General features: G+C 45.7%; 1 protein-coding gene across 1 annotated transcript in view; it reads right to left on the reverse strand.

Annotated features, from left to right (window-relative positions):
• golm1 (golgi membrane protein 1) overlaps positions 1-20,954 on the reverse strand; it is a 52,073-nt gene extending 31,119 nt beyond the window's left edge. Inside the window, exon 1 of the mRNA XM_041186589.1 lies at positions 20,315-20,954. Coding sequence (XP_041042523.1) covers positions 20,315-20,641 — 327 coding nt within the window. The 5' untranslated portion in view covers positions 20,642-20,954. The remainder of the gene's footprint in view (positions 1-20,314) is intronic.
• Between the last annotated feature and the right edge of the window lie 819 nt (positions 20,955-21,773).

The following is a 21,773-nucleotide window of genomic DNA, read 5'->3' on the forward strand; positions in this document are numbered from 1 at the left end:
AGCCTCACTTTTGTAAAGCGCCTTTCAGAACCTCAGGACATGCCAAAGTACATTACCCAATTAAGTATTTTGAAGTGTAGTCACTGTTGCAATGTAGGAAATGCACCAACAATTTGGTGGAAAGAACGAGGAAGCAATATAAAATAAATGGTGTAATTCTAAAACGGGTGCAAGAGCAGAGGAATCTGGGAGTATGCATGAAAAAATAGTTGAATGTGGCAGGGCAGACTGAGAAAGTAGTTAAGGCATTCTGAGATCCTGGGTTTTATAAATAGAGACAGAATACAAAAGCAAGAAAGTTATGGTGCACCTTTTTAAAACACAGGTTCAACCTCAGCTTCAACTTGCTAGAATTGGGCACAATTCTAAAAAGAATGAAAAGGCTTTAGAGAGGGTTCAGAAAGATTGTAAAAATGGTTCCAGGGATGAAGGACTTCAGTTACATGGATAGATTTGAGAAGCTGAAGCAGTTTTGCTTAGGGAGGGTTGAGTGGACATCTGATGGAGATATTCAAAATCATGAGGGATCTGAACAGACAGAGAGAAACTGTTCCCATTGGCAGAAGGTTCAAGAACCAGAGGACACCAATTTCAGGTGAATGGCAAAAGAACCAATAGCAACAGGAGGATTTTTTTTCACACAGTGAGTGGTTAGGTTCTGGAATGCACTGCTTGAGAGTATTGTCGAGGCAGATGCAAAAGAGATTGGATAAGCACCTGAAGAGGAAAAATTTGCAGGTCAATGGGACTGATTTGTTTTAGTAGAAAGCGAGCATGGCCATAACTGGCCAAACGACTGCCTGCCGTGCTCCAGCCATTCAATTATTCTAAGTTTGCACACAGCAATCTCCCACAAATGGCAATGTGATAAAATCTGTTTATAGCTGTTGATTGAAGGACAAATATTGGCCAGGGCACCGGGGAGAGCTTCTTTGCTTTTCTTTAAAATAGTGCCATTGGACTGTGTATATTCACCTGAGAAGACCTGAGAAGGTGCAGCCTCGATTTAAATCTCATCAAAAGATAGCACCTCCAACACTCCCTCATTATTACAATGGGGCATCAGCCCAGCTTTTGTGCTGAAGTCCTTGGAGTGGGACTTGAACCCACAACCAATTCTGACTCAGGGGCAACAGTACATCAACTGAGCCACAACTGATACTAGTGGAATCCAAATAAACATCAGTTGGCATCTTCAATCCAGCGCATTTTTGGGGAAAAAAATTGATATCCACCCCCACATCTGGCTGCAACTGTTCTGTGTCTTTCTTACTTCCCTGCTCCTTTACCAGCTCTGAATCTCTCTTTTCATTTGCATTCTTTAATTTTTACCCTTGCATGTTAGAGAACCAATAGCAATTGTTTCCAAAAATTGTAAAAATTAGCTGGTGGGCATTGAGTGACATAACCTGGAGGAGAAAACAAACCAAGCAAAAGGGCATAAAACTAAACAGATATAAATCATGTTGGAACATGATTACATAAAACAAGTTCCATTTATGGAAGTTGTAAATGTTTTACCAGAGATATCCTCCTGTTTCTTAATCTGTGAAAGTATGCTAGGGGTAATACATTTAACCTCAGTAATCCCAGAGAGCATCCAGAGTTTCCAAGCCAACCACCTTTCAATCGTTTCTGTTGGAATGTATGCTCATGTAGTAAACTGATCCCAGCTGCAAAATACCCATTAATTCAACAGCCTCTCAACCACCTAAGATCAGATTTGAAGAATGGCCACTTTGTTAAAGGATAACCAAAGAATATCCTGCGGGCAGGATTTTACATCCTGCGGGCAGGCACACACCCAACCCAATCGGATGTAAAATAACATGCGATGACGTCGGGCGAGCACTGCACACTCACACGATGTTTCTGTCGGCGGGTGCGCGCGAGAGATGGCAGCATGTCTGCCCACAGTTAAGAGGCCTATTAAGGCCATTAAAGTTTCAATTAACTGCCATTTTTCGCTGCCCATCCAACCTTGGGGTTGACGGGTGGGCGAATTGGCCAGGCGGCCTTTGGATGTTTTTTGGAAACCTCATCCATGGGCAGCTTGAGGTTTCTGACATTAATTACAAAAAAAAAAGTTGCTTTGACATAATTTTTATTATGTTTATGTTCATGTGAGTGAGCCCTATATGGGAACATTTTTTCCCGTTTTCAAAAGCTTTATGTCTCATTTTAAAATTCTTCAGCTCCCTGAGGCAGCTCCCTGTCTCCAGGGTGCATTAAGTGCATGCTCCACCGTGCATGCACAGACTTCTGAGCTCACACTCCTCCTGTCCACACCCCAGCAGCACTGATCTTCTCAGCGCACCTTTCACGCTGGCTGGCCATTAATTGGCCAGCCAGCGTGAAATCGCGATCGGGGGTTTCCCGGCCACTCCCTGGCTTGCCTGCCCGGCAACCCAAAAATCCTGCCCCTGGACTTCGAGCCATGTATTGGGGTAGGGAATAAAGCCAATACACTGAAGATTTAAGTATTGTACACATATACAGCCATAAAGAGAAAAACTGTTTGGATACCAATGAAGTTGAGTGTGTTTGCAAGAGCTTGTGCAAATGTAAACTACCATTCTAATCTGAACTAGCTGTTGAAAGCAGTTCTTCCTTCCTTTTATATCCAGTTAAAGGCTGGGTCACCCTCTGTCAATTTCAACACAGGCTATTCTAATGTAACTTATTAGCAGATTCCAAACATGCCATTCCTACTCACTGTCATATCTCAACTCCCACAGCCCTTAGAATGAGGAGCTGGCTGCCTCTTGCACCTTATTCTTTACTCTTTCATTCATGCCATAGTTTAGCGATAGTCGATAGTAAGATCTATGTATGACCAGAGACTTATAAAATGTGAGACTAACATTCAGGTGATTTCTAAATTAACTTCACCATCTCATCTCATTTTGAAGTAGAAAGGTTAATCAGTTAAAATTTGAGCCCATTCTCATTTCAACTCCACAATGGTTTTGGGCATATAATCTAGGCTGACACTTCAGTATAGTACTTAGTGAGTGCTGAACTGTCAGAAACACTATCTTTCTAATGAGGTCTTGAATTGAGACTCCATCTCCCTGCTCAGGTGGGCAGAAAAGTTTCCATGACACGATTCAGAAAAGCGGGAGGTTGTTCCAGTATCCTGGCTAACATTTATCCTTCAACCGACAATAATATTTGTGCAAAATCAGAAAGGCATCACATAAATGCAAATTTGTTCTTATCATTCAATCCACTCACCATCTGTAACTTGTTATTCAAAGTCAGATTTGCACAACTCCCATGTCTCCATATTAAGGCAGTACCAGTATGATACCACTTTTTCCACTACTATGGACTGTACCACAATACTGATTTCTTCATCCTCTGGAATAAACTTTCAGGTTTAAAAAAATAGGTGGGCACACGAGAGAAAAAATATGTGTCTAGTATACAATAGATTGGCACGGAAATACTACTCCAGGTAAGTTAATTAAAATGCCTACACTCTACACATTCACAGCCTTCACTCAGATCTCACCATGATACATCATACTAACCAAGTGCATGAAAACAGTTTCCCAAATGACTATACTAACTGCAAAACCCCAGAGTAAATTTGAAAGTGGACATAATGCATAATTAAGCAAGACTGTGATTTAACTGAAACTTCCATAGAGATGAAGCTGGTAGGTACCAGGCATTAGGTGTCAGTTGTGGCTCAGTTGGTAGCACTCTTGCCTGAATCAGAAAGTTGTTGGTTCAAGTGCCACTCCAGGATTTGAGCACAAAAGTCCCCTGCTTTTTTTTAAGATAAGATGTTAAACCGAGGCCCTGTCTGCCCTCTCATTGCATGCAAACAATTCAATAGCACTATTACATAGGGAATATCACTACTGTTATTCTATGTTTTGGCCAATATTTATTCCTCAATCAACGTCACTGAAAAAAATTGTGTGGTCAACATCATATTGCTGTTTGTTGGAGTTTGCTGTGTAAAAGCTGGATGCCACGTTTCCTACATTACAACAGCGCCTACACTGCAAAAGTACTTCATTGGCTGTAAAGCACTTTGGGATATCCTATGGTAATGAAAGGTACTATTTAAATGGAATCCCTTTTTTTAAGGGTATATAGTTGAGCATTATCACAGGATATAAAAGACCATGAGATCCAACAAAAGAAAGGTAATGAGGTTTTAAATTAGTTTAGACCCTTTACCAGCCTGAAAAGAAGCCCAAGGGCCTCATTATTGCCAATAAACTGGACAAGCTAAAGGGACAGCCAGTTTGCCCAGTTCTTTGAGGACAGTATTAAGTCAGCTCTTCCCTGACAACAGCTCTCATTGGTCCAAGGGGAAGGTTTTTGGAGATCAGGAAGGAACTGAATAGCAGTCAGCAATGGTCTTCATGGCTGTAAGGAAACATTTTTAAAACATTTATCAAGAAGGTACACTGTTTAGGTCTCATATGGTTATCTTGAGGCCAGCAGGCACATGTGCAGGGAAGCTTAATTTCAGGAAGATATCTCAAACACACATTGTGCTCCTTATTTGGATATGAAAAGGGCCTAATGTCTGTTTCAGGTTAACTATCTTAACAGCTATACAGGGACCTTTACAGAACAGCGGGCAAAAGAGGACCGGGAGGCAGTCAGCAGCAGCTAGAAGAGCAGGAGAAAGGAGGACCCGGAGACAGTAACCACAATCTAGGAGAGCTATCTAATCCAATGCAATCCAGTCCAGTCTGTGGCTCCAAAGCAGAGCGGCCACGTTCTAAGAGATATCAAAGTGTGACACCACAGGAAAACAGACAAGCAATTGTTTGGTGAATATTTTGCTCCTTTATCTTCAAAACTGGTGTAATTTATTAGTAATTGTAAGGTTTTATTAGTTATAGTAAGGTTAATGGGAGTAGCAGTGTTTGTTACTTATAAATTAAGAATAAACTAATTAATACATAATAAAGATGGTTGGGCAGGTGGTATTATAACTTCAGAATGTGCGAGTTCCTGAATACCAGAGTGATCAAGGACAAACACATCCGCAGTAAGTATCCGTGGCGTGAGGAGATTCAACTCAGCGTCATTGAGCTGGAGGCTGAGCTGCAAATACTGTGATGCATCAGGGACTGAGAAATTGCCTGGGCACTTTGTACCAGGAGGCAGTCACATCCCTTAAGATAGGGTCTTCTGATTTGGTCAGAGAGAGGAGGATGTGACTGCAGATGTGACTGGGGGTATTTTTGGGGGGGGGGGGTAGGGGTTTACTCAGTAAGTAGAAGTGGAGGACCCTCAGCCTTTACAATTGTCCAAGGGGTTTGAGGTTCTTGCCTGTAAGGATGACATTGGTGACTGCAAGGTGTAAAAGCAAACTGACCATGGTACAGGAAGCCATTCAAGCAGGGGGAGTTAATAGCAATGAAATGTACCTGGGGACAATACAGTCAGCAGGGTAGACACAGATCTGTGCAGCCGAGAGCAGGAGTCCAGACGCCTGTGCTGCCTGCCCGGCGCCAGGATGAGGGACATCTGCTCTGGGCTGGAGAGGAACTTGCAGTGGGAGGGTGAGGATCCAGTGGTCATGGCCCACATAGGTACCAACAACACAGGTAGAACTAGGAAAGAGGCCCTGCTGAGTGAGTATAAGCAGCTAGGGGCTAAACTAAAAAGCAGAACCTTAAGGTAATAATCACATATTACTACCTAAGCCACAAGCAAACTGGCATAGGGTAAATCAGATTAGAGGGTTAAATCGGTGGCTGAAAGAATGGTGTTGGAAAAATGGGCTTCGATTCATGGGGCACCAGTACCAGTCTGGGGAAAATGGGACCTGTACCGTTGGGATGGTCTTTGCCTGAGCTTTGCTGGGATGATGTTCTGGCGAGTCGTATAACTAGGACAGTACAGAGGGTTTTAAACTAAATAGTGGGGGCAAGGTTTGGGAAAATGTGATAAATTAAATAGAGAAGATAATGCTATCTTAATCTTAATTAAGAAGGCACTGGTACAAGAGAGAAAGTTGACATTAATTCTAAAGATCAAGATGCAGAATCAGCTTGGGTAGAGATGAGAAATAGTAAAGGTAAGATGTCACTTGTGGGAGTGGTTTATAGGCCCCCAAACAGTAACCACACAATAGGATGTGGTATATAGGATAAAATTCGATTCACTCCACGTGTTATCAAGAAACGGCTGAAGGCACTGGACACTGCAAAGGTTATGGGCCCTGACAATATTCCGGCAATAATACTTAAGACTTGTGCTCCAGAGCTTGCCGCGCCCCTAGCCAAGCTATTCCAGTACAGCTACAACACTGGCATCTACCCAGCTATGTGGAAAATTGCCCCGGTTTGTTCTATACACAAAAAGCAGGACAAATCCAACACAGCCAATTACCGCCCCATCAGTCTACTCTCAATCATCAGTAAAGTAATGGAAGGGGTCAGCAACAGTGCTCTCAAGCGGCATTTGCTTAGCAATAACCTGCTCATTGATGTCCAGTTTGTGTTCTGCCAGAGCCACTTAGCTCCTGACCTCATCACAGCCTTGGTTCAAACACGGATAAAAGAGCTGAACTCCTGAAGTGGGGCAAGGTGAGAGTGCCAGCCTCGCCGTGCATTTGACCGAGTGTGGTATTAAGGAGCCCTAGCAAAACTGGAGTCAATGGGAATCGGGGGAAAACTTTCCGTTGGTTGGAGTCATTTCTAGCACAAAGGAAGGTGGATGTGGTTATTGGAGGTCAGTCATCTCAGCTCCATGACATCACTGCAGGAGTTCCTCAGGGTAGTGTCCTAGGCCCAGCCATCTTCAGCTTTATCATTGACCTTCCTTCCATTATAAGGTCAGAAGTGGGGATGTTCGCTGATGATTGTACAATGTTCAGCACCACTCACAACTCCTCAGATACTGAAGCAGTCCATGTCCAAATACAACAAGACCTGGACAATATCCAGGCTTGGGCTGACAAGTGGCAAGTAACATTCGCGCCACACAAGTGTCAGGCAATGACCATCTCCAACAACAGAGAATCCAACCATCAGCCCCTGATGTTCAATGGCATTGCCATCACCGAATCCCCCACTATCAACATCCTGCGGGTTACCATTGACCAGAAACTGAACTGGACTAGCCATATAAATACTGTGGCTACAAGGGCAGGTCAGAACTAGGAATTGTGCGATGAGTAACTCAACTCCTGACTCCCCAAAGCCTGCCTGCCATCTACAACGCACAAGTCAGGAATGTGATGGAATACTCCCCACTTGCCTGGATGAGTGCAGCTCCTACAACACTGAAGAAGCTGGGCACCATCCAGAACAAAGCAGTCCGCTTGATTGGCACCACATCCACAAATGTTCACACCTCCACCGACGCACAGTAGCAGCAATGTGTGCCATCTACAAGATGTACTGCAGGAATTCACCAAGGCTCCTTAGATAGCACCTTCCAAACCCACGGCCACTACCAACTAGAAGAACAAGGGCAGCAGATAGATGGGAACACTGCCACCTGCAAGTTCCCTTCCAAGTCACTCAACATCCTGACTTGGAAACGTATCGCCGTTCCTTCACTGTCACTGGGTTAAAATCCTGGAACTCCCTTCCAAACAGTACTGTGGGTATATCTACACCACATGGACTGCAGCAGTTCAAGGAGGCAGCTCACCACCACCTTCTCAAGGGCAATAAGGGATAGGCAATAAATGCTGGCGCAGCCAGCGAAGCCCACATCCTTTGAATGAATTTTTTAAAATGGGGGCTTGTGAGAAAGGTACAGCAATAATCATGGGTGATTTTAATCTACAAATCAGATTGGCAAAGGTAGCCTGGATAATGAGTTCACACAGTGCTTTTGGGACAACTTCTTAGAGCAGCACATTTTAGCATCAATCTAAGAGCAGGCTATACTTGATTTGGTAAAGTGCAATGAGACAGGATTAATTAATAACCTCATAGTGAATGTGTCCCTCCATCACAGAGATCATAATATGATTCAATTTCACATTCAGTTTGAGGGAGAGAGGGGTTTTGACCTTATTTAAGGTCAATTATGAGGGCATGAAGACAGAGCTGGCTAAAGTGAATAGGAAAATTAGGTTAAGGGATAGGTCAGTAGGGATGCAGAAGCAGACATTTAAGCAGATATTTTGGAATACTCAGAAAAGATGCGTGCCAGTGAGAAAGAAAGAATCTAAGGGAAGGACACATCAACCATAGCTAACTAAAGAAGTTAAAGATAGTATGAAATTGAAAGAAAAAAGTGTATAATTTCACAAAGATGGGTGGCAGGTCAGAAGATTGGACAGAATGTAAAGAACAGCAAATAATGACTAAAGGATTGATAAAGAGGAAGAAATTAGAGTACAAGAGAAATCTAACTAGAAATATAAAACTGATAGTAGAAGTTTCTGCAATTACAATCACCAGAGAAAGGGTACTAAAAAAAATTATTGAACTAAAAGCTGACAAATCCCCGGGTCCTGATGGACTTCATCCTAGAGTCTTAAAAAAAGTGGCTGCTGAGATAATTGATGCATTGGTTTTAACTTTTGAAAATTCCCTAGATTCTAGAAAGGTCCCTTCAAGTTGGAAAATAGCAAATGTGACCCCTCTATTCAAGGAAGGAAGGAGACGGAAAGCAGGAAACTACAGGCCAGTTAGCTTAACATTTGTTGTAGGAAAGTGCTAGAATCTATTATTAAGGAGGCTACAGCAGTGCACTTAGAAAATCTCAATACAATCAAGCAGAGTCAACATAGTTTTGTGAAAGGGCGATTATGTTTGACTAATCTAATGGAGTTCTTTGAGGAAGTAACAAGTCATGTGGATGAAGGGGAACCTGTGGATGTGCTGTACTTAGTTTTCCAGAAGACATTTGACAAGGTGCCACATCAAAGGTTATTACGTAAAATAAGAGTTCATGGTGTAGGGGGCAATATATGATCATGGATAGAGGATTGGTTACCCAACAGGGAGCAGAGAATAGGGATAAATGGGTCTTTTTCAGGTTGAGTGTTGTGGCAAGTGGAGTGCCACAGGGATCAGTGCTGGTGCCTCAACTATTTACAATCTATATTAATGACTTGGATGAAGGGGCTGAAAGTACAGTTGCTAAATGTGCTGATGACACAAAGATAGATAGGAAATTAAGCTGTGAAGAGGACATAAGGAGTCTGCAAAGGGACATAGGTTCACTGAGTGGGCAGAAATTTGACAAATGGAGTGTAATGTGGGAAAATGTGAACTTATCCACTTTGGCTGGAAGAACAGAAAAACAGCATATTATTTAAATGGAGAGAGAATGCAGAACTCTAAGGTAAAGAGGGAGCTGGATGCCCTTGTACATGAATCAGGAACAGTTAATATGCAGGTTCAGCAGGTGATTATGAAGGCAAATGGAACATTGTTGTTTATTCCAGTGGGAATGGAGTACTGTGTACATGGCATTGGTGAGACCACATCTTAGAGTAGTGTGTACAGTTTTGATCCCCTTAATTAAGAAAGGACATAAATGCATTAGAAGCAATTCAGAGAAGGTTCACTCGACTGATACCTGGGATGGAAGGCTTATCTTGCAAGGAAAGGTTGGACAGGCTGGGCCTGTATCCATTGGAGTTCAGAAGACTGAGAGGTGATCTTATGGAACCATATAAGATCCTGAGGGGACTTGACAGGGTGGAAGCTGAAAGAATGTTTCTCCTTGTGGGAACGACTAGAATTAGGGGGCACAGTTTAAAAGTAAGGGGTCTCCCATTTAAGATGGAGATGAGAAGAAATTTTCTCTTTCAGAGGGTTATGAATCTTTGGAACTCTCTTCCCCAGAGAGCGGTGGAGGCAGGGTCAGTTGATAATTTTAAGGCAGAGGTTGATAGATTCTTGACTAACATGGGAAGTCAAGGGTTATCGGGGATAGGCAGAATGTGGAATTGAGGCCACAATCAGATCAGCCATGATCTTACTGAATGGCAGAGCAGGCTGAATGATCTACTCGTTCCTGCTCCTAATTTGTATGTTTCTATGTACGTATGATCATATGTTTAGCAATGTGTTGAATGGCATAGCTCTGATGCTCGGAAATGAAAGCACCTACCCTCTTCCACCCCCCATATCAGATCAACCGAGGGCCTGAAGGGGGGCGGCATAGGAACTGTCAAAAGACTGCTGCCTCACAGGCAAGTCAACATCATTTCCTCTCTTGTGGAGACAGGTGGAAGCTATTTGAAATTCAGGATAGCCAGTAGCTATCAACAGATTGGGGACAATCAAGATAAAAGTGTGTTTACTTAAAAAGATACCTGGCAGCAAAATGTGTCAGCAAACTCTTAATCTCTATTGGTCAGGGAGATATACAGTAATTTTTAAAGAGTGAGATACCATATAGTCAGACTGCTGCAAGGGGAACTCTGGTACATTTCTATGCCTGCAAATTTCTTTCAGAAAGCAGTAACCAAGGACAGAATTTTCTGCCTGTCAGGAGGGCGGAGTTGGAGTGGGCGTGGGCCCGATTGGTGCCCACGATCAGGTCCGCATCACCATTTTACGCGGGCGAGCCATTAAGGCCCGCCCAGCATATTGCTGACTCCCATGGATAGCGGGAGTGTGCGGGCGGTGGCGGGCCTATTTAGACCACCGGGTCCAATGGTGATCTGGCAGTCTGTTTATAGGAAGGCCTGGCAGCCTCCTGTAGGCTGCTCACAATAGCCACTTCAAAGTCACATTGCAGGGGGTTGGCTGAACAGGGCATGCTGGAGGGAAGGGCAGAAGAGCAGGCCAGGCTGCAGGGTCTGCCACAAGAGCAGGGCAGGCTGCAGGGTAGGCCAACGCGCCCCTTGCTTTTCAGATGAATGCCTTGCTGCCCTCCTCGAGGAGGTGGCAGCACGGCGGGAGGTGTTGGTCCCCCAGGATGCGACCAAACATGCCTGGGAGGAAGTGGCGAGCTCCTGCAATGTGGTGCGGTGCACTTGGATCCAGTGATGTAAGCGCTTCAATGATTTGTTGCGCTTTGGAAGGGTGAGTACCATATTGGCATTGGTCATTTAAACCATCAGGTAGCCGTGGCCTTTGAGGCTCCCCCTCCGCCGCCCAAAGTCTTACTGTTGTGACTGCATTGAATCATGTTGGGCAGTTTTCCTTCGCTGGGTGTGCAAGCAGATAGTGCCCATGCTTAGATCAGCCTGACTGGTTCATGAGGAGATGAGTTCTCCCCTGCATCATGTGCTACTCTTAGCTGCACATGACTAGTCTGGGGGCAACCTACAGAAGATGCAGCTAGGTGCATACTCAGAACTCCAATACATGTCCTATTCACGGTGATGAGATGGTGGAAGGGGAACCTCAAGGTGTCGTGGCCAAGAGCCATCTGCTGCCCTCGACGCTGCACTTAGTTGCACATCCTTGCAATGGGAGTAAAGACTGTGTGTTTCCTAAAGTGATGTACGCAGCGTGTGTCCAAAGTGGTTGCTGGGAGGAGGTGTACTATCTTTGTGTGACTGATCAGCATTAGCAGAGAGAAGAGGCACTGGAGGCCTGATGTGGGCCACTGTGGTTGGGGTGCAGCATATGTGTGCAGAGTCCATGTGCAAATTGCCACAACGAATGGTGTTCTCCCCTTCTCAGGAGAAGAATGCTCATAATGCGTCAGAGCGTTCGAGGACTGGAGGCAGCCAGGCTCACCTCCTGATATTAAGCCGCTTTAAACAGGAGGCCCTGGAGCTTGAGAGGCGTCATGCACCCAAGTCAACTAGTGTCGGTGAGGCTGGGGTGGAATGGTCAGGTATTTGAGGCCAACAGTGAGATCCACAATGTCCTCCCACCATCCATAGCACTGATGATTGTTTAATTTGTTATTGTTGCGACATTGCTCGGTCACAAAGTGATAGAGTCAGAGGCGTGGATCATAGAAAAAGGTCCTTCGGCCCTTCAAGGATGAGCACATCAAACATGTTCTTAGGTCTACTAATCCCACTTCCCAGCACTATGCCCATGGTCTTGTATGCCATGGCATCGCAACTGCACATCCAAATATTTATTACATGTTAGGAGCGTTTCTGTGTCTATCACAGGCAGTGTGTTCCACATTCGCAACACCCTCTGCGTGCAAAAGTTGCTCAACACATCCCCTGTCAAACTTACCTTAAATCAATGCCACCTGATTACTGATCCCTCTGCCAAGTGGAAAAGTTCCTTTCTGTCGACCCTATCCTTGCCCCTCATAAGTTTATACTCCTCAATCATGTCACCCCTCAATCTCCTCTGCTCCAGAGGAAATAATCTCAGTCTATGCTATCTCTCCTCATAAGTCAAACTCTCCAACCCAGCCAGCATCCTGGTCAACAACCTCTGCACTCTGTCCACTCCTATCACATCCCTCCCGTGAAGCGCGTTTCAGAACTGTACGCAGAACTATAGTGTGGCCTATGCAGCATTTTCTGCACTTGGAACATTACCTCTCTGCTCCTATGTTCTACACCTCGGCTAATAAAGGCAAGTATGACACTTGCCTCCTTAAACACCTTATGTACTTGACCCGCTACCTGTCAACACGCACACTGAGGTCCCTCTGATCCTCGTTACTTTCCATGGTCCTACCATTCATCGTGTATTCCCATGCCTTGTTTGTCCTGCCCAAGAGCATGACCTCATACTTATCCACATTACATTCCATTTGGCATTCATCAGCCTATCTGACCAGCCCATTTATATCCGCCTGTAATGTAAGGCAATGTCGTGAAACGGAGTGTCGTGGAACGGAGTGTCGTGGAACGGAGTGTCGTGGAACGGAGTGTCGTGGAACGGAGTGTCGTGGAACGGAGTGTCGTGGAACGGAGTGTCGTGGAACGGAGTGTCGTGGAACGGAGTGTCATGGACTCACTATTTGCCACCCCACCAATGTTCGTGTCCATTGATTCTGGAAGGTTGAGCGCATAATGAGCCAGGGGGAAATGGATGAAGTGTGTCACTGTGTGCACGCTAACTGATCCACTGTGCTTGTTGTTCATTTCAGCATCATCAGAGCATAGCTGGCAGGAGGAGCTACAGGTGCCCCTCTTACACCTGAGGGCCCTCAAGTGTCACCTGCAAGGCAGGCACTAGCGTAGATACTAGCACCTCGGTGGGCATTGGAACATTGGCTAGTGTCCCGGGGCACAGTGGAGAGGGCACTTCACATTCACTGGAGGAGCTGGAGAGACAGAGAACACCGATGGCATCAGCAGTCGGAGGACTGCAGGGGACCAGGCACATGCTCATTCGGTGCGTGATGATGTGCCTCTGGAGTCGTCCGTGATGCAGCAACTGCAGGAAATGCGGCCGGGTGTGCAGGAGCATCTGGGAGTGATACATGAGGCTGTGCTTCGCTTGGTGTCTGTTGTGGAGGAGTCCACATGGAGCATCACTGATGCAATGAGCCTCATGTCAGAGCGTCATGCTTCCTACATGGAGAGAATGGTGACTCTCATGGAGAGGCGCCTCCAGGAGAACAATCAGGTTCTCCTGAGGTTACGCTCGGACCTGCAAGCCCTCACAGCACCAGTGGCCACAGCTGGTCATTGCCAATGTGGGAAATGATGTAGGCTTCAAGCTTCCCAGCCCATTGCCCGTCCATCCACAGTGAGCAGGGAGGTCCGAGGCGACATCATGTGGGTGCAGCAGCTGCCCGTCATATCTGCAGGCTTCTCTCACGGCACTCCAGATGAGGGCACCAGCTGTTCTGCCCCTCTCCCACTGACCACTTCATCGGGTGAGGCTGCGATGACTGGGGAGATGCCAGCTGTGCAACTGGCAGATCCCTCCCAGGCAGTGCCAGCACAGGCTCCACAGGCCAGAGGATGACCGCCAAGGTCATCAAGGCCAACAGGACAGCAGAGTCAGCAGGCTGTCTCAGATGCCACTCCAAGTGCTGGGGCAGCATCAAGACATAGCACCCGGAAACGAAAGCATAAGGTACCTTAGGCACACCACAGGTTTCTCACTGGTGCTTTTATGTTGGCCCGAGATTAGGTCCTTATAATTTTTTTTTGCTTGCTTAACATTTTGTTTTGGATTTGTAAGAACATTTGATGTTTAAAATAAAAATCAGATGTGTTACCATGGCTGCTGAGTGGCTCCTTTGTTCTACATGTGTATGTTTCAGATAAATGTCATGAGTGTTTGTTTGGACATTCAAATTTATGTCCAAAGCCCTTTGTAGCTGCTAATGACCTGGCAGATTTAGCACTTAGGTGCTGAATATGAAAGCGCCAGGCAAGGCTTGTCCTGCTGATCCATATGAGTTGAGTTAGCGGAAGGTTCGTTGGATTAAAGCCTCCTGGGTGTCCCCTGCCTCCATGGTGTAGTTCGAGGTCAGCGTCTAGCCCCTCAGCATTCTCCTGTGCTTGCTCATCCTCAGAATCGTGTGCAGCCACAGGCACTGCGTCAATGTCTTCATCGTCCACTGCGTCCCCCCTTTCCAGCGCAAGATTGTGTAGAGCGCAGCATGCAATCACTATCAGCAACACATGATATGGGGGGTACTGGAGTACACCCCAATCGGTCCAGGCATTGGAAGAGCATCTTGGGAAGACTGATGGCTCTCTCCAGCACAGCCCTTGTGGAGGCGTGGCTCCTATTGGAGCGCTGCTCAGCTTCTGATATTGGATGGTGGAGAAGCTTCATGAGCCACCTTCTGAGGGGATAGCCCTTGTCACCCAGCAGCTATCCATCAAGCCAAGCCAGAGCACTGAGGAGCTCCAGCACCTGGGAGTGTCTGAGGATGTAGGCCTGGATACCATGAACAGAGTTGTGGAATCAGCATCCTGTGAGCATACACTATCTGCACGTTCATGGAATGGAAGCCCTTCCTGTTGACGAAGGCACTGGGCTCACCTGCTGGCACCTTGATGGCCACAGGTGTCCAGTCTATTGCACCCTGGATGCAGGGGAAGCCAGCAACGGCCGGCCGCGAAGCCTCTGGCTCACTTTTGGCTTGCCTGGTCCCAGCGTAAGTGGATGAAGGTCAATGCACGCTTGAACAGAGCATCTGTGACTTGTTTGACATAAGTATGGACAGCTGAGTGGGAGACACCACAAAGATCACCCACCAAGCCCTGGAAGCAGCCAGATGCGTAGAAGTGGAGGGCAACTGTGACCGTCAGAGCCACTGGCATGGGGTGACTGCCCACACAGTTGGGAGAGATTTCAGGGCCAATCATCTGACAGATATGGTTGACTGACTCCCTTGAGTTGGAGCCTCCTTCGGCACTGCACCTCAATCATATTGAGGTAATTGCTTCATGGGCTGTATACCCTGGCAGGATAGTGGCATCTTCTGCGGCCCCTTCCACCTTGGACTACCTCTTGACCCTGCGCCCCTTCTGCCTACACCTGTACGCCCAAAGGTGGCTCCACTGGAGGTTGAATTTGCACTCCTGGCCTACTCCTCATTCTAGCCCTCCCTTCCTCCTCAGAGGAGGTGCCTCCAGTGGACATATCAGAATCGATACCGAGGCTAAGGGGAGACCACCGGAAAGCTGTAGCCCCAATAAAGATTACCGATTGCAGAGTATCAACCTGAAGGTTCAAAGTACACAGAAAGCTGCTGGAATTCATTCTGATCTGCTGCATATCACAGGCAAGTTTAAAATACTTTCTCCAATAAATACTCCACAAGGCAGATTCACAACCCCACTGAGCCCTCTTATCCCGCCCGTGGATGAGGTTCATAGAAAAGTCTCTACCCTGCCTGCCGATTGCGCCCATGCGCCGATCCGAAGATCGCACAGGCGCATGAAAATCACCGTCGGTTGACGACTTAAGGGCCTTAACTAGCCCGTTAATTAATGGCAGGCATGCATCGAACTTCATTGTGCGCCCAACCAGCAAAATATCACGATGGTGTCCGCTGACGTCAGGACGCTCGCCCGACGTCACCGTGCGTCATTTTATGCGCTGACATGCGGGGCCCGCCTCCCCTGCATGTCAAACAGAAAATCCTGCCCCAGGTAGCAGAATGTCCAAACTTGCAGCCTGACACCTCCAGCACACTGAGTCAACATACTGGGCTCAACCAGTGAATCAAGTGTCAGTAGGAGAACATTTAGGGGACAGTGATCATTTTATCATAAGATTTATGCTGGCTATGGAAAAGCACAAGGAGGTATCCATAGTAGGAATATTTAACTGGGAGGGGGAAGCCAACTTCAATGGGGGAAGAACAGATCAGGGTCAAACGAATTGGAGTCAAAGGTTGGCGGAAAAATGGTAGCTGAACAATGGGCTACCTGCAAAGAGGAGATAGTTCGGACACAGTCAAAGTATATTCCTTCGAAAGGGAAAGGTAGGACAAACGAATCCAAAGCTCCCTGAATGACAAAAGAAATAGAAATTAAGTTGAAGAAAAAATGTGCTTATGACAGATGTCAGGTAGAAAATACAATTGAGAACCAGGCTGAATATAGAAGATTCAGAGGGGAGATGAAAAAGCAAATAAGAAAAGCAAAGAGGGAGTCTGAAGGGAGACCGGCAGCTAACATAAAATGGAATCCCAAAGTCTTCTATAGGCATATAAATTGTAAAAGTGTGGTAAAAAGAGTAGGGGCGATTAGGGATCAAAAAGGGGACTTATGCACAGAGGGAGAGGACTGACTTATTAAATGAATATTTTGTATCTGTCTTTACCAAGAAAGAAGATGCTCCCCATGTTGAAACAGGAGGTAATTCAGACATAATAAGGGTTTAAAAAGGGAAAACTGAAGGCGAAACTTCTAGAAACAATAATTTGGGATAAAATTAATAGTTACTTGGAGAAATGTGGGTTAATTAAGGAAAGCCAGCATGGATTCCTTAAAGGAAAATCATGTTTAATTAACTTGCTGGGGATTTCTGAAGCGGTAACAGAGTGCGTTGATGAGGGCAATGCTGTTGACGTGGCGTACATGGACTTCTAAGAGGCATTTGATACAGTGCCGCACAACAGATGTGAACAAAGTTATAGCTCATGGAATAAAAGGGACAGTAGCAACATGGATATGAAATTGATCGAGTGACAGGAATCAGACAGTAGTGGCTAGTAGTAATGGACATTTTCAAGCTGAAGGAGGGTTTGTTGTGGAGTTCCCCATGGGTCGGTGTTGGGACCCTTGCTTTTCCTGATATATATTAATGATTTAGGCCTTGGTATACAGGATACAATTTGAAAGAGAGGGCATACATAGGCTAACAAAGCAAAAGGATAAGCATTGCAGGGCAGCTATTTAGGTATTGATGCCCAGAGTGTGACAGGAAGGGACAGAGTGTACAAACATAAAAAAAAAAGCAACAAAAAGGGTCTAAGGGAAAAAATGGTAAAAAGGCAAAATTAATAGCTCCTTACTTAAATGCATGTTGTAATCGGAACAAAATAAATGTATTAATGGCACGAATAGAGGTTAATATGTATGATCTTATAGCCATTATGGAGACATGGTTACAAGGAGATCAAAGCTGGGAACTAAATCTTTGGGGCATGCGACTTTGCGAAAGGACAAGCAGGAAGGAAAGGGTGGTGGGGTAGCTTTGTTAGCACAAGATGGAATAAATACGATAGCAAGAAATGATCTTGGATCGGAAGATGTAGAATCCATATGGGTGGAGGTAAGGAATAACAAGGGGAAGACACTGGTGGGAGTAGTCTATAGGCCCCCTAACAGTAGCTATGCTGTAGGACAGAGAGTAAATCAGGAGATAATGAGGGCATATAAAACAGACAGTACATTAATCATGGGTGACTTTAATCTTCATGTAGATTGGGAAAATCAAATTGGCAGAGGTAGCCACGAGCAAGAATTCATACATTGTATTCAGGACAGTTTCCTAGAACAATATGTTATGGATCCAACCAGGGATTAGGCTATTTTGGATCTGCTAATGTGTAATGAGGCAGGTTTAATAAATGTTCTCTGAGTAAAAGAACCCCGAGGAAACAGTGACCATAACATAGTCAAATTTAGCATTCAGTCTGAGAGTGGCTAGAGTGGACTTGGAAAAGAGTTTAGCAGAAAAGACAGTTGATGAACAATGGCAGACGTTTAAGAAAATAGTTTGTGACTCACAACAAAGATATAACCCAATGAGAAAGAAGGATCCAAGGAAGGGGATAAACCAACCATGGTTAACCAAGGAAATTAAGGATAGTATCAAATTGAAAGAAAAAACATACAATGTGGCAAAGATTAGTGGTAACCCAGAGGATTGGGAAAGTTTTAAAAACCAACAAAAGATGACCAAAAAATAATAAAGAGGGAGAAAATAAACTTTGAGGATAAACTAGCAAGTAATATAAAAATGGACAGCAAGAGCTTCTTTAAATATATAAAATGGAAGAGAGAGGTCAAAGTGAACACAGGCCCCTTAGCGAATGAGGCTGGGGGAGTAATAATAGGGAATCAGGAAATGGCAGAGGAGATGAATAAATACTTTGCATCAGTCTTCGCAGTAATAGACACTAATAGAATTCCAAAAATACTAAGTAAGCAAGGGGCGAAAGGGATGGAGGAAATAAATACAATAAATATCACTAGAGAAAAAGTACTATGGAAATTAATGGGGCTAAAGGCCGATAAGTCCCTGGACCTGATGGGTTGTATCCCAGGAAATTAAAGGAAGTAGCTACAGAAATAGTGGATGCACTGGTAGTAATCTTCCAAGAATCCTCAGATTCTGGGAAAGTTCCAGAAGATTGGAAAACTGCCAATGTAACGCCCTTATTCAAAGAGAGGAAGACATAAAACAGGTAACTATAGGCCATTTAGCTTAACATCCATCATTGGGAAAATGTTAGAGTATATTGTAAAGGAAGTAATAGCACAGCATTTAGAAATGCATAATATAATCAAGCAGAGTCAGTGTGGTTTCATGAAGGGGAAATAATAAGGCAAGAGCCCATTGTGTTGGGAGTAGTATATTAGCATGGATAGAGGATTGGCTAACTAATGGAAGACAGTGTGTTAGGATGAGAGGCATTTTCAGGATGACAGCCTGTAAATAGTGGAGTGCCACAGGGATCAGTGCTGGGGCCACAATTATTTACAATTTGTCAGGACTCATGGGGATAGTGAGCAGTAATATAAACCCCCGCTGTTCCCCAAGCCACGACAAATGTGAAAAAGTTTGATCAAACCACCAGATCTCCCCAATTCTACCTAACTGTATCATTTAGGTTAACAGATTACGAGCCCCGGGTTTGTAAACTTAATAAGTAAATAACTGTTTTTGCGTGTCTTATATGTGTGTTTGGAGGAACAAACTAGAGGAACAGCACCTAATCTTCTGATTAGGCACTTTACAGCCTTCCGGACTTATCAATGAGTTTAACAGCTTCAGGCCATGAAGTCGCTGCTCTATCCTCACCCCTTTTTTACCTCCTTTTTTCAATATTCATTTTTATTTTTTATCCACTTATTTTTACTTATTTTCATTTTTATTCATTTATTCATTGTTTCAGCCACACCTTTTATCCTATTTTCGATCTTTTTTCCCCAGCACCGTCCCCTCCCCCCACTGCATCTCCATAGGGGCCATCTGTCACTTGTTCATATTGTTCTTTTCAGAGTGCTTACCCTTGACTTGCTATTATCACATTCTGCTTTCTTACATTAATGCCACTATCAGCATCTCCTTTAGCCTATACCATTCTATTAATGCTCCCTTTGTCCTTTTGTTCATGACATCTTTGTCAATCTCTCCTTTGCCCCCACCTATCGCTGGCCTTCTATGCAGCTTCACCTGCAACACCCCACTTAAACAGTATAAATTTCAGTACATTTTTACTTCTCTTCAGCTCTGAAGAAGTTATACGGACTCAAAACTTTTTCTCTCCAGACATTGTTAGACCTGCTGAGTTTTTCAAGCATTTTCTGTTTTTATTTCAGATAAAATCTTGTTGTATTGCACTGTACTCATAACAGAAAAACTTTAAATTGACCAGTTGTACCCAAGACAATTTACAGGAGTGTAATTGAGAACGAGGAGCCTAATTACACCAACCTAGAACCAACAAAACATAAGCGAATGCAAGCTAAATTTAAGCAAACTACCCTCATTATTTAAGTATTTAAGACCCACCATTCTGGACTCCTTTCAAGCCAATATGTCTTGTTGCCCCAGATACGGTGTCCAAAACTGAAAACAGAAATCCAGAAGGGATGTTACCAAAGTTCTGTACGACCGAATCATACTTTCTTGTTTGCATTCCAACATAAGGCTTAAGTTGTATTAGCCTTTTTTATATTCGTACACTAGCTTTTATAGCTAATTGTAGTATAATTCCGTTTCCCCTCCATCTTCTTCCAAACATTCCTCCCTTCTCCCCGAGTAGTGCAATTTACCTTCTCTTGGTTGCAAATCCTGGCCTCGGACTGGATCTGCTGGCGGTGCAGTAGTCCGAGATGACCCACTTCGTCCTTGTGGCCCTCGAGTTGGCTCTGCAATTGCAGCTGGAGTTGATGCTTCTGCAGCTCCGACGCGCTGAGGTCGGCGGCCGCGCGCCGGACCTTGGCGTCCAGCTCGGCGACTCGTGCCTGCAGCTCGACGCTGCGCGAGCTCGATACCCAGTAACTGAGCGCGAGGAAGGCCAAGCACGCGCCCAGCGCCAGCAGCAGAAAGAACAGCGGCGGAGAACGCGCGCTGCGCCGCCCGCTCCCCAGGCCCAGCATCAGCCCCAGTAATCAGCGCTCCAGAGCCGGCTGGAGTGCACAGTGGTACCTACGGCCGCTGGGGAGAGACGGTTCAAACTACACTCACAGGCGGCTGTCCGGCCTAAGCGAAGAGTCCTTAAAAATAATCCACCGAGTCAAAAGATACTTGAAAGAAAGATATGGATGAGGCGAACTGTCGATCAGCACTACCGATTGCCAGAGAAAACCGGCCAGAACCTGTTCATGCTGGGAGGTGCGTTCAAAGACAAACCGTTCCGAGCAGGAGCGGCTCCCAATGTGCAGTTGAACCCGGACACGACCCGAGCACCTGCCAGCTCACGGCCGCACCCACCATCGTCACTCCCCCGACAGCCCATCGGACTTGTCACTCCCCCTCCATCACTCCGGTTCTCTCACTTATCCTCTTTGTCACTCCCCGTCCATCACTCCGGTTCTCTCACTTATCCTCTTTGTCACTCCCCGTCCATCACTCCGGTTCTCTCACTTATCCTCTTTGTCACTCCCCGTCCATCACTCCGGTTCTCTCACTTATCCTCTTTGTCACTCCCCGTCCATCACTCCGGTTCTCTCACTTATCCTCTTTGTCACTCCCCGTCCATCACTCCGGTTCTCTCACTTATCCTCTTTGTCACTCCCCGTCCATCACTCCGGTTCTCTCACTTATCCTCTTTGTCACTCCCCGCTCCGTCACGCTCCCTCCGACTTTTTGCCTCCCCTGTTACTCTCCCCTCCTCCGTTACTCAATCTCCATCCATTCTCCTCTTGCCCTCCCATCCACTCTCCCTCCATCCACACTCCTCCATCCACTCTCCTCTTGCCCTCCCATCCACTCTCCTCCATCCACTCCCCTCTTGCCCTCCCATCCACCCTCCAAATGCCTGCCCATCCACTCCCTCTTTACCCTCACATCCACTCTCCCTTTGCCCTCCTATCCACTCTTGGCATGATCCCACATCCACCCCCAGCATGATTTTGCATCCGCTCTCACCTTGCCTCCACATCCTGTCTCCCTTGCTCCCCCATCCACTCTCCCCTTGCTCCCCCATCCACTCTCCCCTTGCCCCCCATCCACTCTCCCCTTGCCCCCATCCACTCTCCCCTTGCCCCCATCCACTCTCCCCTTGCCCCC

The sequence above is a fragment of the Carcharodon carcharias genome, chromosome 4, assembly GCF_017639515.1.
Source record: "Carcharodon carcharias isolate sCarCar2 chromosome 4, sCarCar2.pri, whole genome shotgun sequence".
In the NCBI taxonomy this organism is placed as follows: domain Eukaryota; kingdom Metazoa; phylum Chordata; class Chondrichthyes; order Lamniformes; family Lamnidae; genus Carcharodon; species Carcharodon carcharias.